This window comes from Prinia subflava, chromosome 16, assembly GCF_021018805.1.
Source record: "Prinia subflava isolate CZ2003 ecotype Zambia chromosome 16, Cam_Psub_1.2, whole genome shotgun sequence".
In the NCBI taxonomy this organism is placed as follows: domain Eukaryota; kingdom Metazoa; phylum Chordata; class Aves; order Passeriformes; family Cisticolidae; genus Prinia; species Prinia subflava.
Window position 1 is genome coordinate 17,891,952 of NC_086262.1, and position 16,612 is coordinate 17,908,563.

The 16,612-nt window shown below is 46.7% G+C and overlaps 1 protein-coding gene across 5 annotated transcripts in view; it reads left to right on the plus strand.

The window, feature by feature from the left end:
* Positions 1-531: 531 nt before the first annotated feature.
* TCERG1 (transcription elongation regulator 1) overlaps positions 532-16,612 on the plus strand; it is a 29,144-nt gene continuing 13,063 nt past the window's right edge. The window contains exons 1-11 of one of the 5 annotated variants that reach the window (XM_063413840.1): positions 532-683; positions 1,516-1,741; positions 3,850-4,002; positions 4,243-4,480; positions 6,978-7,220; positions 10,827-10,889; positions 12,125-12,325; positions 13,585-13,700; positions 14,783-14,868; positions 15,166-15,326; positions 16,108-16,174. In XM_063413840.1, the coding sequence (XP_063269910.1) occupies positions 616-683; positions 1,516-1,741; positions 3,850-4,002; positions 4,243-4,480; positions 6,978-7,220; positions 10,827-10,889; positions 12,125-12,325; positions 13,585-13,700; positions 14,783-14,868; positions 15,166-15,326; positions 16,108-16,174 (1,622 nt within the window). In that variant the 5' untranslated portion in view covers positions 532-615. Of the gene's footprint in view, positions 684-1,515; positions 1,742-3,849; positions 4,003-4,242; positions 4,481-6,977; positions 7,221-10,826; positions 10,890-12,124; positions 12,326-13,584; positions 13,701-14,779; positions 14,869-15,165; positions 15,327-16,107; positions 16,175-16,612 lie in introns of all 5 variants that reach the window. The other 4 variants (XM_063413839.1, XM_063413842.1, XM_063413843.1 and 1 more) reach the window with 4 other exon arrangements.

The following is a 16,612-nucleotide window of genomic DNA, read 5'->3' on the forward strand; positions in this document are numbered from 1 at the left end:
ACACCCCGGATCCCCCGGACAGCCCGGATCCCCGGGACAGCCCGGATTCCCGGGACACCCCGGATCCCCGGGACACCCCGCATCCCCCGAATCCCCCGGACACCCCGGATCCCCCGGATACCCCGGATCCCCGGGACAGCCCGGATCCCCCGGACACCCCGGATTCCCCGGATCCCCCGCGCGCACACGCCCCCTAGCGGCCGCCGGGCTCCCCGCTCCGGGATCGCTCATTGGCTCCGTGGCCCCGTGACGTCATGGGGCGGAACATTCCCTATTTGGTTTGGGGTGGGCGTGCCCCGCCGGCTGCGGGCGGTGATTGGCGCCCGTGGTTCCGATCGCTGATTGGATGCGGCTCCTCCCTTTCCCCCTACGGCGTGAGTCACTTCCGCTTCCCCCGCCGGGTCGCGCCTCACGTGACCCCAGGCGCGAGCGGCGCGGGCCGCCCGCGCGCAGCCAATCGCGGCGCGCCCGGCTCCCCCCATTCAAAGCCGGCGGGTGCGGCGGCCAATGGCGTGGCGGGCTCAGCCGCGCGCGCACTGACGGGCGGGCGTGAGGACCAATGGGACGCGGCGGGGCCTGCGCGGGGCGGGGCGGGTGCGCGCGACGGTGGCGGCCATGGCGGAGCGGGGCGGCGGCGACGGGGAGGCGGCGGCGGCGGGCGAGCGCTTCGGCACCGACCTCCGGTACGGCGGGCCGGGGCCGGGCCGGCGCCGGTCTGCCGGGAGAGCTGGGGCGGGGCCGGGTGGGCGGGGCAGGGCGAGCGGGCCGGCGGGAGCTCTCCCGCCTCCATTCCCGACCCCGCGTGCGGCGGGACGGGCCCTGTTCCCGCTCACTGGGCCGGGGCCGCTCCCGACGGTGGGACCGGGTGCCGGGAGGTCCGCTCGGAGTGCGGATAAACCTGTCGGCGCTCAGCGTCTCATAACCTTCGGTTTTTTGGAGTCTGAGTCCTCATGCGACCATTGTATTGCGCTGCCCCAGTGGTGGGCACAGGTGTCCCCCGGAGCCGCAGAGCCGCTCCTGCCGCCCCTGCAGGCCAAGGGTTTTCCGAGATCCCGTGCAGGGCCCGGTGCTCAGCGCGGGGACAGCCGCGGGCGGGCCAGGCCCTGCCGCGGGTCCCCTGCGAGGGACGCAGGAGCTCCTGGTGCTCCCTGGTGCTGCAGATCCGACACCAGCGGGCACGACCGGCCGGAGAGGCTCGGGACGGACCTGCAGGCCGGCGTCAGAGCACCGGATCGTGCTCAGGGAGCTTCGGTAGATCAGGAAGGATGCGCTTCCCAGGGGCTGCATACCCCATCCCAGCCGTGGTTATCCATTTTCATGAGTAATTCACCAGTGAGGACTAATAACCTTGAATTGTGAAACAGAAAAACATCTTGAAATAGTTGCACACTTGAATCTACCCACTCAAACGTGACGTGTTTTGCACATCGTGTTGGTGTTTATTGTTTTTTTCCCGGTTCCTCGTCACAGCGGGCGGTGGCGGTGACCCGTGTCCCTGTGTCCCTCTCTCCCCAGGATGGCTCAGCAGCAGGCGCTGCGGTTCCGCGGCCCCGCGCCGCCCCCCAGCGCGGTGCTGCGGGGCCCCCCGCCCCTCCTGCGGCCGCCCCCGCCCTTCGGGATGATGCGGGGCCCTCCTCCGCCCCCCCGGCCCCCCTTCGGCCGGCCCCCCTTCGACCCCAGCATGCCCCCGATGCCGCCGCCGGGGGGGATCCCCCCGCCCATGGGGCCTCCACATCTACAGGTAAGGAATTCCCCTGGGTTGTGTAGGTGGGATTTAGGGATTTTTCGTTCCTTTTGACACGTGGAAGTGTCCAGTTCTGGGCCCCTCAATTTCAGGAGGGACATGGAGGTGCTGGAGCATATCCAGAGAAGGGCGGTAAAGCTGGTGGAGAGTCTGGAGCACAGGTCTGATGAGAGCAGCTGAGGGATCTAGGGGGTTCAGCCTGGACAAAAGGAGGGTCGGGGTGGTGCTAGAGTCCCCATCCCTGGAGGTGTCCAGAGAACGATGGGATGTGGCACTCAGTGCTCTGGGCTGGGTGACAGGGTGGGGATTGGGCACGGGTTGGACTCGATGGTCTGGGAGGTCTTTTCCTATGTAATTGATTCTGTGATTGTCTGGAAATAGGATGAGAATGAACATTGAAATGGGTGAAGGAAACAGCAAGGCAAGAGGAGAACACAGGGCTCAGGTGTGGTGTTATACACCACTGCATACCTGTGGTGTGCAAATACAGCTTCTGCTCAGCTCCTCCACTGCTAAACTGATAGATGGTTTAAGATCTTTTCTCTGTTTTTCTGAGGCCTGAACAGTTTGCAAGGGACAGCACCTTTCTGAAGGATTGTTTCAATTGCCTTGTGCTGTTATTTAATTGCTTTGTGGGCAGTGTAAGTGCCGTGTGGGCTGTATGCAGGATGAGGAGCTGAATGGTACCACGTGCTGTAAATAATGGATTAAATCCACTATTTGTAGTTACAGTTTGAAGAACCAACTAGAGGTACTTTGAATCGCAGGTCTGGCTGTGGGAATCTCCCTGATTTGTCTGATTCCCATCAGGGTGTGCTGCTGCTCCCGGCTGTCACAGGGGCTGTGAGCTCTGCAGCTCCTCAGCAGCTCCAGCTGTGCTGGGTGTCTCAGGCTGTGCTGGCCCAGTGCTCTGCTCCACACTCAGGGCGTCGTTCCCTGCCCAGTGCCCAGTGCAGAGGCAGGTGAGGTGGTGAAGGGCCTGTGCTCAGGGCAGGGTTCGGGATGTGCTGGGACCCTGGCTGCACTCCTGGCACTGACTCCCCATGTGATTTTACTGCACTGGGGAAAGCAGATGGCAAGTGAGCTTCTCACTGGATTCTTCATACAGGTTGTAAGGGCAAGAAAGAGGAAGCTCATGGTGTAGCAGGTGCAGGAGCTGTTGGGGAGGAAGAAGGGAGGGAAGGCAGGCTGCAGTTGAGTTGAGGGCTTTTTTTGTTTGTGTAGAATGCCATCCATGACTCTTGGCTTCCTTTCTAAGTAGTAGTTAATTTGTCATTCAGTTAGAGCTGGAGTGATGGGGATAATTAGGGCTGTTCAGGTGTTTGCAGAGTAAGCTAAAGAGCTCTGTGAGTTTTGTCAACTGTTTTTACAGGGAAGTGTTCACTGTACTTGTTGCATGTAGTGAATTTCAAACAGTCCAAATGAAAAAGTAAAATGAAAGAACTGAATGTACTTTGAATTACAAGTTCAGGCTTTTGGGTAAGTGTATGCAGGACAGGTCAGGATTTCTTATCATGCAATAATGAACATGTAAGTTCATCTTATTTTTATTTTAATTGGCACTAGTTATAATTTTAATTAGTGGGAAATTTAGGAGTGTAATGGGTTCTAATTAAACCCACTGCTCAGCTGTGCTGACAAACTGGGTGCTTACTTGAAATTTAGGGCTTTTTAACATTTCTTTCCTGGGAGGATCATTTGGTTTCTGGGATATTTGGTTCACACATAGGGATGTCTGAGCAGCAGCTATTTGGGAGCAGCTCTTCCATTCTTTCTCTTCCTTGCATTGAGTATTTTCTCCTTTTCAGGAGAGGACTTTTACACTTTTCTTTGACCACATTTCTGTTCAGGCCACCTTTTTCAGGTGCCTTGATATTTGCGTCTCAGAAGTGAAGTGATGGCTTCAGCTGTTCTGCCACGGGTCGGGGGTTGGCAGGAAGCACATTCCCTGAGCTGGGAGCGTTGGATTGTTAGAGAAGCTTCCAAGCCTGGCACAGCGGTCCTTACTGCTGGTGTAGTGGCTCTTGGTTCTCTAAGAAAGGAAAGCTTCTTGAAATTATATTGTTGTTACCATTATCATCATTATTGTTATTATATGCCTTTAGAGACCACCATTTATGCCTCCTCCCATGGGTAGCATGCCACCACCTCCTGGTATGATGTTCCCTCCAGGAATGCCGCCGGTCTCTGCGCCGGGAACACCAGCAATGCCCCCAGCTGAGGAGATCTGGGTAGAGAACAAAACTCCCGATGGGAAGGTGAGATGGGGGCCGTGGGTGGTCCTGCCGTGAGCCCCGGTCACACAGGCAGGCACTGGGCTGGGGTCCCCGGGGGCTGGGGTCCCTGGGAGCTGGGGTCCCTGGGAGTTGGGGTCCCTGGGAGCTGGGGTCCCTGGGAGCTGGGGTCCCCGGGAGCTGGGGTCCCCGGGGGCTGGGGTCCCCGGGGTCAGGGCAGCCGTCCTGCCGCATGCTGTGGGTGACGGGGCCGCTCTCCCTCAGGTTTATTTCTACAACGCACGGACACGGGAGTCGGCGTGGACAAAGCCAGACGGGGTCAAGGTCATCCAGCAGTCGGAGCTGACACCAATGCTGGCGGCCCAGGCCCAGGCCGTGGGGGCCTCCACGCCCACCACCAGCAGCCCTGCGCCTGCAGCATCTCCATCCACCTCCTCCAGCACGCAGTCCTCCACCACCTCCACCACCACCACGGCCACCTCCGTGTCCCAGACCAACTCCAGTGAGTACCCGAGGTGTCTCAGGCCTCGCAGTGGTGGGAGCAGGTGGTGGGGCTGCTGCATGGGGAATTGCTGCAGCAAAGTCTGGGTGTTCAGGACGAAGTTGTTTCAGCATGGAGTGTGAATTTAAAGTACAGTCGTTAGTCCAGAAGAACCTTGCATGCAAACTTTTTTTCTCCCCAGTCTCAGAATTCTTCAGGTCTTTGTGTATTTTTCTTCTGCTGTTATCACATCATCTCAGAGCTATTACACATCTATTTCCTTTTGACTACAAATAGAGCTAAATTGTTTTTAAAAATGTTTCTCAAGAAACGTTGATTTAAGGTAGGAGTTCAGCTTTTCCCTATTTTCTCCACGGAATCTGTTTCTGTAGGTCGAGTCTCAGAGCTGCTGGTCTGTGAGCATTGGTTGATTACAGAATAGAGCTTCTTTGCTGTATTTCTTTTATTAGCATTATTCCTCTGCCTAAGCCTTCCCAGTTCGTATTTTCTAGAGTTCCACAAAGAGGAAAAAGAAAGTCATTTTTGTTCATTTATGACCTTTGAATGATAGTCTGGAGATTACTGCTGCTTCCATGGACTGAGCCTTTGCTTGTAGGCGTTTTCCAACTTAGGAAGGGGGACTGAATTTGTGCAGCAGGCACAGAAATGCATGGCTGTGCACACAGCAGCATGGCCCACGTGTGCTGCCCCGGTGCCTCAGTGCGTGTCAGCACAGGTGTGTGCTGAGTGCTGAGGGTCTGTCTGCTGGGAGCAGTGAGCGAGGCCAGTGCCCAAAGCCAGGTGTGCAGGGGAAGGAGCAGCTCGAGAGCATCCTGCCTTGCATGCAGGGCCACAGACAGACAGCACTGGTGCTGAGTAGGAATCTGGCACTGAGACACGGGGCGTTGGAGCTGCACTGGCTCAGACCTGTCTACTGAGCCAGGCCAGAGAGTGTGCAGCAGGTGGGCTGTTCCAGCTCCTGCTGTGGGGTAGAGCTGCATTCTCTGGAATTCATCTTTTTCCTGTAACAGGTGAGACAAGTCAAGCTTAACTCACCATTTAACCTGAACTTCAGAATGTGTGTGTGAAAGGGAGTCAAATTTAGGTAACAGTCCAATTCTGCTTTCATTAAGGCTGCAGGGAAGACATGTCATTAAAGCAGCAGGGAACTTTTATTGCTCAAAGTGTTTTAGGGCTTTTGTTTAATTTGAAGGGTAATTCGGTATAATTTTAATTCACTGTATTGAGCTATGGTCTGCTCTGATTGCTGTGCTGAGTGACAAGTCAGGTAGGAGGTAAATGTTAGCTCCTGACCCAGTGTCAGGCTGGGGAGAGCTAGTCATGCTTTGGACCAGCACTTTATGCACCTTCTCTTTGAATTTCCTAATGTTAAATGCTGACAATCTGTTCCACTTCTACCTGTTCTATCTGCTAAACTTTGTCTTTGCTTTCAAGAACTGTTACTGTTGGTGTCTGTGCCTAGGTGATGAAATTTTATAATATAAATACTTTTATAACTCTTAGACTTGGCCTGTAAAAAGACCCTGGGATTTCTGGCTGAGCTTCATTCTTGCCTTGTACTGATTTGACTTAGGTCTTACAAATCACATACTGACTGTCAGCTCTGTTTCCCTAAATGTTAGGCACTGCTAAGAACTTTCACCCTTTCTGAAATGCTTATCAAAAGTCTTTATTTAAATATGCTAATACTCGTATGTTGTTTGGAATGTTTCTGGTAGTAATAGAAAATGCAGAGTGTGCCCCTTAGAATATGGCTGTAAATTTGTGTGGTTTCTTTTTTTTCTTTTTCCCATCTCCTCTGCACAAAATCTTACAGAGTGAGTTTACAAGTTTAAGCAGACGTCTCAAGTTCCTGTTGGCCTGTGCTGTGAGACTGTTTGCTCCCAATTAAAACAATTTGAAATTGAAACCAGTCATGCTGCAAGGATTATGGAACTGAATGCCAGATACGTGTTTTCCTGCTGGGAAGCACTGAAGACCAAGACAGTTCTTGCAGCTCTTGAAGAAAAGTATTTTCCTTTTCCGTGCTTATTTACACATTTATATTGACATTTTCCTGTTCTGGGGGCGCAGCCCAGCATAGTTTATAAGGCAGACTGCTGTCACGCACATGCTGCTGCTGTTAAAAGCAGAACCTGTGTTCATGTAACACAAGGACAGCCTGTTGCCATTGGAAACTTGCTGTAACCTTCCCTTTATGTTTCTCTGAACGGAATAGAACCTCATTTCAGCCTGTGCTTGTCCTTTGATACAGCCCTGCTACTGCTGTAGAGACACGTTAGGTGTAAAGAATGGGACAAATTGAAATTGGAAATTGACTTTCTTTGTGAATATTTAATGTTCCAGAGAAGGCAAAGTATTTTTTGTCCAGGAGTGTCTTCCTGCTGGTTATATCTGAGCATACCTGCTACTTACCGGGAAACAGAGCGCCAGTATGTTTGCAGCAATATATTGCAGTGTCTAAGATACAAGGTGTTCTTTTGTGTTTTTTTATCAGCACCTACCACACAAGACCAGACCCCGAGTTCGGGTGTTTCAGTTGCCACACCATCAGTCAGTGTTTCAACCTCTGCTCCTTCTGCTACACCTGTGCAGACTGTACCCCAGCCAGTCCCACAGACATTGCCTCCTGCAGTTCCTCATGCAGTACCTCAACCAACTGCAGCAATTCCTGCTTTTCCACCAGTAATGGTACCTCCATTTCGTGTCCCCCTTCCTGGCATGCCTATTCCACTTCCAGGTAAATTGGCAAACTGTAATTGTCTTGTCTGCTACATGTCCATGTTGTCAGTTGTTTGCGCTCATGTGTCCACTGTGTACAGAACTTGCCTGGATCCTCTCCTCAGAGTATCTCTGAAAGAATTCAGGGTCAGCAGACAGACTTTTTAATTAACGAAGAACATATATTTTTTGGACTTGTTGTTCTTTGCTATACTTGGCAGAAAACAGCTGCATTTAAACATGTACTGTTTAACTGAGAATATTGAGCACTATCTTTTACTAATTGCAATATTGCTTTAATTTTTTTCTACTTACTTGATTTAGACCTTAAGTCTTGTTCATAAATATTCACTAGGACATGGATGAGCAGGAAGAATTACCATGGAAATCATGACCACAGTGAGATCAGGTGTTCCCAGTTCCCAGGCTGCAGGCATTGGGTTGGATGCTGAGGGTTGAGGTGTGACCTGAGGACCATAGTGAGGCATTTAGGGTGCCAGGGTGTTGTTATTCACAGGCTTTAGGTTTAAAGAACATAGAGAAGGAATCTTAGATGGCAGCACACCTCTTCTGCATATATCATAGTTTCTTAAATTTTTATGAAGTGTTTATATACCTAAGGAAGGAATGTTAGGCTGGCAGAATGTTGGACTCTCTGTCTGTAGTTGCAGAGGGCCTCCCAGGAGATCACTAATGATGTTTAGCACTTACCCACCACGTTCATTTGCATGGAATCCGTGGAGTTCCTGTTCTGATACAAAATTGATGTGCACAGGGGCACTAAACATACACCAGGAGCTGATGATTTTGTGTTACAGGGGGAGGTTGGAGACTGCAGTTGTGTTGGATCCAAGTTAGTTTCAGATTTAAAAAGACAAAGAAGCAGCTCTGAGCAGCATCTTCGTGTTTCTGACTCTCTGTACAGGCTGAGTGAGGTGACTTCCCTGCTGCCCTCCTAGTGCAGCCACCCAGTGGATGTGGAGGGAGGCCTTCACCTCCCCACTGAATTGGATGGATGAAAAGTAACCCTTCAGAGCACTCCTTTGATCAGAGAAAAAAGCCTGAAAGCAATTGAAGTGTGGACTAGACGAGAGCACCAGCTTTTAGCTGCCTCTGCTTTTAGAATAGTCTTCTAAAATAACTGGGCAAAGCTACTTTAATCTGTATTGGCCTGAAAAGGAAATCACAGTAGTACTCGTTGGTTTAAACCAGGAAACAAGTACTGTTCTGAACGTGATATTCCAGGCTGAACAACAAATGAATAAAGGGTAGGAGAAAGAAGTCTGTTTATTTGTGAGGTTTGGAAGAATAGTAAAAACAGTTAAGCCTTAAAGGTAATTGGCTGAACGTTCTCAGCTGCCATTTCTAACCTTGCCAGCAAGGGACCAGCATGGAATGAGGGGTCTTTACACACTGTGAGGGATATAATCAATGCAAGTGTGACCTGTTGGGTAAAATGGGATGGTCAGAACAGTGGAGGGCAGTGTCAGTGGAAATGGAGATTCTGGGTGTATGCCCAGGTTGGGCTTTATTGTGAGCTCTCCATCAAAAAGTTTTGGGAGTAATACAGTACAGGAGCAATGACAGAGTAGGAACATTGATCTCCTAAACTCATTTTTGAAAATGATTTTTTTCAGAGCTTCCTTGGTAAGAGGTGTTGGCTCTGAGCAGTTCTCCCTGTGAGCTGGGCTGCAGGTGGAACCCACAGCATGTAGGAAGGACACCTGGCAGCAAAGTGCTGCTTGCCCTAGTGGCTCTGATTCATCAGTTTGCTCAGTTTACAGAATGAAATCTGTCAGCTTCTTTCAGCTAATTCTGACTAGACTTGGTTGTGATGGTTTTTAAACACTGTAAAAGAAAAGGAAAACAGTAAAATAGTTTACAATAACAAGAAACAAAAGAGAAGTCAAATTCCTTCAAGACAATATCAGGTGAAGTCAGGTCTTATGAAGGTTAGTCTGTAGATATTTGGGGCTTTCAGCCCCATGGCTGAAACCAGGTATGATATCAGCCAGAGGATTTGAAGTTGCAGGGACAGAGCTGAACAATGCCACTGTCAAGTGATTTCAAAGTTAATCTCTATGTTAAACTGCAGTAAGAAGGAGTAATGGAAGAGTTTGTTAGTGATATCTCATAATCTCAGATCTTAAAAAGTAAGTCTGCTTTCTCTCAATTCCTATGTTTTAAGTCAGTTTTATGTTTGGGAATGACCTTGGCAGCGGAAGCAGCTTGGATGTTTGCTCAGTCTAATCTGTGCTGCAGCATCCCTGGCTCCAGCGATCCCCAGATAGTGTTATTTGTACTGACTCACGTTGGAGACATGCTGTAACTTCCTTAACAAAACGAATTTTCAGATCCACTGTCAAGTACATAACATGACCACTCTTCCAGTTTAGACAAACACTTCAATCAGTGCTGTTTGAGTCAATGTTTTTATGTCTCAATTCAATACTTTTAAAAATAAAACTAGTTGCAATTCTCTCATGCAAAGTATTTAAAAAAAAAATTACAATTCTGTCTTCCCACAAATTTATTTTCAAATAAATTGGCAGTATTTATGTATGCTTTGCATATTAGATCTGTAGTGACCAAATCCAGAAACTACTTTGGTTTTAAACAGGGGTTTAATTTCACTTTCCGCTGGAGCATTTCCCACCTCACATGATGAATTTGATCTTTTGAAGGGAAGTGTTTCAGTTTCTGACTATCCAGGCTCGACCAGCCAGAGAGCACTTCTACAGTTGCCTTCTACACCCAAAATGGAGGTTTTGGAAATGCATTCCCCTCAGTCTTGTCTGATTTCCCACTGATTTTGATCTGATCAAAGAGGATGAGCTGCTCACCTTTTTGTGTCTTTTTGTATCGTTTCTTACTGAGCTGGAGAGCAGACCAATGCATGGTGCCAACTCTTTTAAGGCGAGTTTTGGCTTTTAAAGCATTTTCAGCTCATGCCATTCTTGATAATGAAAAATAAAGAGAATGCCCCTGACCTAGTGCAGCTTTGTGTACCTCTGTCTGCAGCTTCATTGCTTTGATTTCTTTAACCCCTTTCTTTCACGTCCAGCCTTGCTGTAATGACCCTTGTACCCTCAGCTCTCCCTCTGGATTGCACTTGGCTGTCCACCCTGCCTTGCTTTGCTGCTCTGACTAGTTCAGACCTGTCTTTCTACCCTTACTCTGCTCTCTAACTGCAGCAGCAGACTGGGAACCTCAAAGCCTGAGTTTCATTGTGCTGCTGCTCCCCACAGGTCTGTCCCAGCAGAGGCTGCCTATGGAAGCAGCCCCAGTAGTGGGATATTCTCCTGTGGTGCTGCCCTACAAGGGGAGCTGCATTCCCCCTTGGATGAACTTAAACCCCTGAGAATTTTTTCTTTTTAATGACATCCCAATAACTTGCTAAGCAGCTGGTTTAACATAGGCAGAGACTGTTGCTGCAGCTTAAAATTAATTCTATATTTGATCTGGCATAAAATGTTGGAGCAAAAGTAATTCACATTTTCTTACTGGAAGGCTTCTTCTCTGCCAGCTTCAAATGGCATTCCAAATTGTGGCAGGAAGTCGTAGCAGCCCGTGGTAGCTGACATCCCATGGCAGCTTTCCAACATGCTTCCTATCCGTTTTGCAGGTGTAGCAATGATGCAAATAGTCAGCTGCCCGTATGTAAAGACAGTCGCTACCACCAAGACCGGTAATTTCCAAACCCATCCTAGTTCGTTTTGTCTGTAAGTTGGCATGGTAGTGAATGTGGTTGTTTCTTTTATTTCTTTATTTGCTTCCCCACTTGAATGATTACATTTATTTTATTTTCAAAACCAGTATAAATGAAATATCATATTTGGTCAGGAGATAACTTCCCCAAATAACTGTTAGTGTCAGCTTATTCTGTACCCAAACTCCCATACAGTTTTCTGTAACCATTGAGTTCTGTAATGACTGTGACTCTCATGCCCATACTTAGTTCCTAGTTTCTTGTGTGGATTTTTGTTTTCCTGCTCCACATGTGCAGTGGCTGGCTGTGCTCGCATGTTGTGTGCGTGTCTGTGTGTCTGAGTGTGAACTTTCATATTCAATTGTGGATTTATGAGTAGTCACTCGCTGAGAACACGTTATGACAATGTGTAATGTGTGATTTCAGTTATTGAAAATGAGACTTTTTCAATGTTAAAGGCTCAAATTTATGATCTTGAAGTTCCAGTCCTATCCAATTGGTTGTTCTAGAACTTGTCATTCCAAATCTGTTCATTAAACTCAGTTTGTTGGGATGAGTGGAGAAATAATAGGATACTGCAGCATCTTGGCTTTCCTATCTTTGGATATTTACTTGCCATTTTGCTTTAGGATTTCAATAAAATGGTGTTTTTTTAATCCGTTTGCTGTACTAAACAAACCCAACAATCTGATACTGTTTAATTCTCATCAGGTTTTATCCAAGGCTCTGAATTAATGCCAGTATTTAAGATTTATCAGAGTTATGTTCTGTGTTCTATGGCTCAAATTCAATCCACTCTTGCCTTTTTTAAGAGCAATAGGAATGTCTCATACAGCAGCTTAATTAAGCAGTGGAGTGGACTTAACCCCAATTATTTGCTGCAGGCATCTGATAAAGATTTTTCTAATAAATAGAGAACCTAATTTTAAAACAGTAGAATAAATGTGTAAAAGCTATCAAGCTTTGTGCTTTGCAGAATTACACTAATTAATTAAAATCCAATTTGCCTGGGAATGGGCATCACTGATTGCAGAACACAGGAAGGAAATTTGGTAACAGTGCCTTGCTTTCCAGTGTAACTTTGAAACCAATCCTTCTGTTTATTTCTATGGGTTGGATATTTGTGAGCTAAGTCAGTAACGTGCTGGGTGTTGGTCCTCGGGCCCTGCGTGGTCACTCACAGTTTCTGTGCTTGTTCCTTCTCTCTGTGCCAGGAGTGCTGCCGGGCATGGCCCCCCCGATCGTGCCCATGATCCACCCGCAGGTGGCCATCGCCGCCTCGCCGGCCACGCTGGCCGGGGCCGCCGCCGTCTCCGAGTGGACAGAGTACAAGACAGCAGATGGAAAGACCTACTACTACAACAACAGGACTCTGGAGTCCACGTGGGAAAAACCCCAAGAGCTGAAGGAGAAAGGTACTTTGGGTTTTTTTACTGTAGCTTTATACTGCGAACATGGCTCAGGCCAGCAGTGGTTGTGCTTGAAAGTACGAGCGGGAGTGTTTCTAATCCTGGCTCTCCCTTAAGAATATTTTGAAGTTCTGAGTATAAGGATCTGCATGAGCTGGTCTTCAGCCTGAAAGTTGCAGCGTGTTTCCCACTGTACTGTAAGAGTGTTTGGTTCTGGAATTGTTTCCAAATCCTGTGCCTAGGGCAACTGCATGTTCCTGTGCCATTAGAAAGTGAATACCTTCCCTGCACGAGTGTTGGAGAGGGTTCCAGTTGCCGACAGAAAGTGAGGGGGATTGAGGAGAAAGGTCAGTTACACTAAGGGCTGTAGACCAGGAAAAAATTAAGATCATTGTGCTGAATTTCAGATCTTAAAAAACAAAATGTGTAAATAGATTTGGAGTATGAAGTAAAATAATGTTACCTCCCCCTGTCCACATCCCTACATTGTGTTCATGTAAATAAATGCACATTAGATCCATGGGTGATGTTATATGGGAGGGAAATTGCTCTTGTATCATAAATAAGGAGGAAGGGGAGAAAGTCCTGTGGCTCTTACTCAGTTCATAAAGAACTTTTAAGTTCATTAAGAACTTTTATTTGCCTTTTAAGAAGGCAAATCCAAACAGTTGTGCCTTTTGTTGTCTCCTTTTTTTAGCTACAAGAATTTGTTTAGACAAATGCAGGACACTTACACTGTTGGTTCAATTAATGCCTGTCTTCCTAATAAATCAGGTTAAATAATAATTCTTTTTACTGAGATGAAAGCAGCAAATAACAATTTTGCTGAGAGAAGATTATATGTTTTATACTTTTTGTAAATGAGTGTAGAGAAATCCCCAAGTGGTTCTGCATTGTCTCTGATTTTTATTTTTATTTTGTCCGCAGCACTTAAAATGTGAAAACGGTCTTCAGTGTTGCACTGTTGGTTGAGAATTATTATTGGTTGAGCATTTCTGTTAGTACTCTTTAGTCAACCTTTTAGTATAATAGCTGCCTCACAATATTTCGTTTTCCAGTACCAAGTAGATCTTGGCACAGGAGATAACTACGACTTTATAAGCAGACACTGTAAAGCCCAAGAGAGACAGAAAGTGGTGAGAATATATTGAAAAGAAGCTTTGGGTTGGTGTTGTATTTGGAAAACTATAATGATAAAAAGAAATTTGTTGTGGTTCTATAGTGGTTTCTTAATAATACTTAAGAAGACTGTTATTTTTATTTAGAAAAAATGGAGGAGAAGGTCAAAGAGCCAATTAAAGAACCCTCGGAGGAGCCTTTACCAATGGAGACGGAAGAAGAGGAGTCTAAGGAAGAACCTATAAAAGAACTGATAAAGGAGGTAAAAGACTTTGAACCCAAAAGCCAGTCTGAAATCTCACATCCCTCAGCTGTGGCTGCATCTTAGCCCAGGCAGCTTGGCAGGAGCTATGGTTACTAATTCAAGTTCTTAAATTGCTGAGGGTATTTGAAAGCATCCCTTTCTGGACTCAAATCTTTCTTTCTTTTGTTAATTTTTTTACATAGGAAAAAAGAACATTCTAAAGAAACATACATAATAGTTAAGAAGTTAGTAAGAGCTTGGGACAGAGGTTAGCTTATTACATAGATGTGGTGTTCTCTCACTGATTTTATGGTACTCGGAAAATGCAGCTTGTGCTGAATGTTTGAAGTATTTAATAGTTTTTTCTCTATTTCTTTTCTTTGTTATTTTGAACAGTTTGACACAAAACTCAGACGTTCCCCCTGTGCTGTAACTGCTAAGTTTAGGCTATTAGGAACCCATGTCCTAGAGAGGGCTGTGGTGTTTTCAGGAAACAAAAGTAACTTTTCCTTTTGGAGGTGTTTTGCTATGCTGAACAGCATAGTTTTTGAGGATGCTAAGGGGTGTTTAAATAAAAATTAAATCTTTTATCCTGATTTCTGTGAACTTCAATATCATTTAATAGGCAAGAACACAGAATTCAGTTGCTGGATTTTGCTGCCACTCCACCCTGTTTGTTTCTGAGGTAGTTGCCAGTTTTCTGACTTTTGCTACAGAGGTTTTTGCAGGTTTTCACTGTTTCATACTGTGTGTCTCATTATCAAATAAACTAATTTTAAGAATAAATTAAAATTCCTTTGTCAGAAAATATGCCTTACACCTGTATCCAGGCCCTTCTGGATTTCCGGGATTCATGCAGAGCTTATTTAAGTAAGGTTTTGCCAAAGTCAACAGTTAATTAAATGCTTAGAGGTTTTGGAATTGAGATTTTGGAGCAGCAGCTACTGTTGCAATTGCAGTGCTTCTGTTCTAGGCATGGATGAAGTGTCATTGTAAGCTGCTTGTCAGTGTGATTTCAGTGAAACAAGTTGGTTACTGTGTCATAAATAATTAGCCAGCTGTCATTGTCTGATCCTCAAACTTGTTTTTTCCATGAGGAGCCAAAAGAGGAAGAGATGACAGAGGAAGAGAAGGCAGCTCAGAAGGCCAAGCCAGTAGCCACCACTCCTATTCCAGGCACCCCGTGGTAGGTGACTGCTGCTGTGGGGCTGACGTGGCTCTTGCTGGGGAGTTAGAGCGAGTGACAGTGTGTGGAGAGCGTGCTCTTAGTGTGCTGTATTGTCAAAATTTCACTTTCAAATTTCAGCTGCTGTATTTTCAAATCTGGCAGCAGAGAAAAGCAGCAGTTCGGGTCACAGTTGGGCAGTAGGAGTGTCTGGCAGTTGTGCAGCCAGGGGAACCTGGGTCTGCATGTGACCAGCATGTGTGAACACGTCACAGGGCCCAGGGGGTGAGGGTAACCCGAGCCTTGCTCCCTCTCCAGGTGCGTGGTGTGGACTGGGGACGAGCGCGTGTTCTTCTACAACCCCACCACCCGGCTGTCCATGTGGGACCGGCCCGACGACCTCATCGGGAGAGCTGATGTGGACAAGATCATTCAAGAACCCCCTCACAAAAAGGGAATGGAAGAAGGAAAAAAACTTAGTAAGAGCAATCTTAGCACCTTCTCAGGAAGCATAAATATAACTTGCCACTTTGCTTTCCAAAGCCTGTAACATTTATATAAGTGACAGAAATGTAAGGACATACTGAAAAGGTGTATAAATGTGGAATGCAGATTGCAGAGTCCTTTGAGGAAAAGAGAGCCCATTGAAGAAAGTAGATACTAGCAAGGTTAATTGTTTTGCTAAATGCCAACGGGTTGAAAAACCCCACAATTTTTACTGACCAAAAAAGAGATTGCATTTGTTTTATAAGAAAGAGTCCAGAAAAGATCAATCATAATGTACGAACAAGCTCTCACAGAAGAGAAGTTGACTTTGAGATCACCAGTTGGAATAGAGTTTGGAAATAGCTGCCAAGAGAGAAAACGTTCAAAAGGCTGCTAAGATGAGATTTCTCTCTGGCCTGAGTCCTAGGAAATGGTCCTGGGATGACATGTTGGCTTTGTAGATGGAGGAGAACAAAGTGCAGGTAATCAGGTAGATCCAAACGTGCTTCATTAGACTGTTTAGCCTGAGTTGTTTTCCCTTAAAAATAAGAGCTCAGTGGTTGTCATTTTAAATTTCAAGTTGGCTAAAGTGCACCTGTCCTGTCCCCAAATTCCCACAGTGTTACTCTGAAAGTGACTGAGAACCACATCATCTCCCATTGCCAGAACACGATTGCTGCACGTGTTCTCTTGGGTTTGTGCATGAGGTTTCACGCATAAGTTTAAAGGTTTTGATCACTATAGAATCTAAAGTCTTATTGAAATCTGTTACAGTTAGAGAAGAGCATGAAGCCACAGAGGAAGCAAACGAAGATGAGCCTATTAAAATAAAAAAGCGCAAGTAAGTTTTTTCTTTTTCAATACCGAGTGATCTGTGTAAAATAACTGAAGTTTGTTAGCTGAGCCATGTGTGTTGTGTCCAGCAGAGTAGAATGGGAACAGAGAGGGTTGGTGAAGAGTCATCAGCATTCTGCTGCTCAGCAGCTCAGGTATTTGATATTTCCTGAGATAGCTGAGACCTGTGCGATCTCACAGGTAGAGGAGTAGCATATGTTTTGGAAGTCATTTGAAATGGAGATAAATGGTGTAAGTTGGTGAATCTTCAGAATATTTTGAGTGTAGTGTGTCTTAAATAGCTTGCATCTATTGTGTTTTTTGGGCACAAGACTTCATGGTCAAAATATCTCACCACCTAGATTTTCACAGTGATTCTTCTATTTTCATTCTGTTACAAATGTTTACAAATTTGGCTTATGTCTTTTGGTCTGGTTTCCCTTTT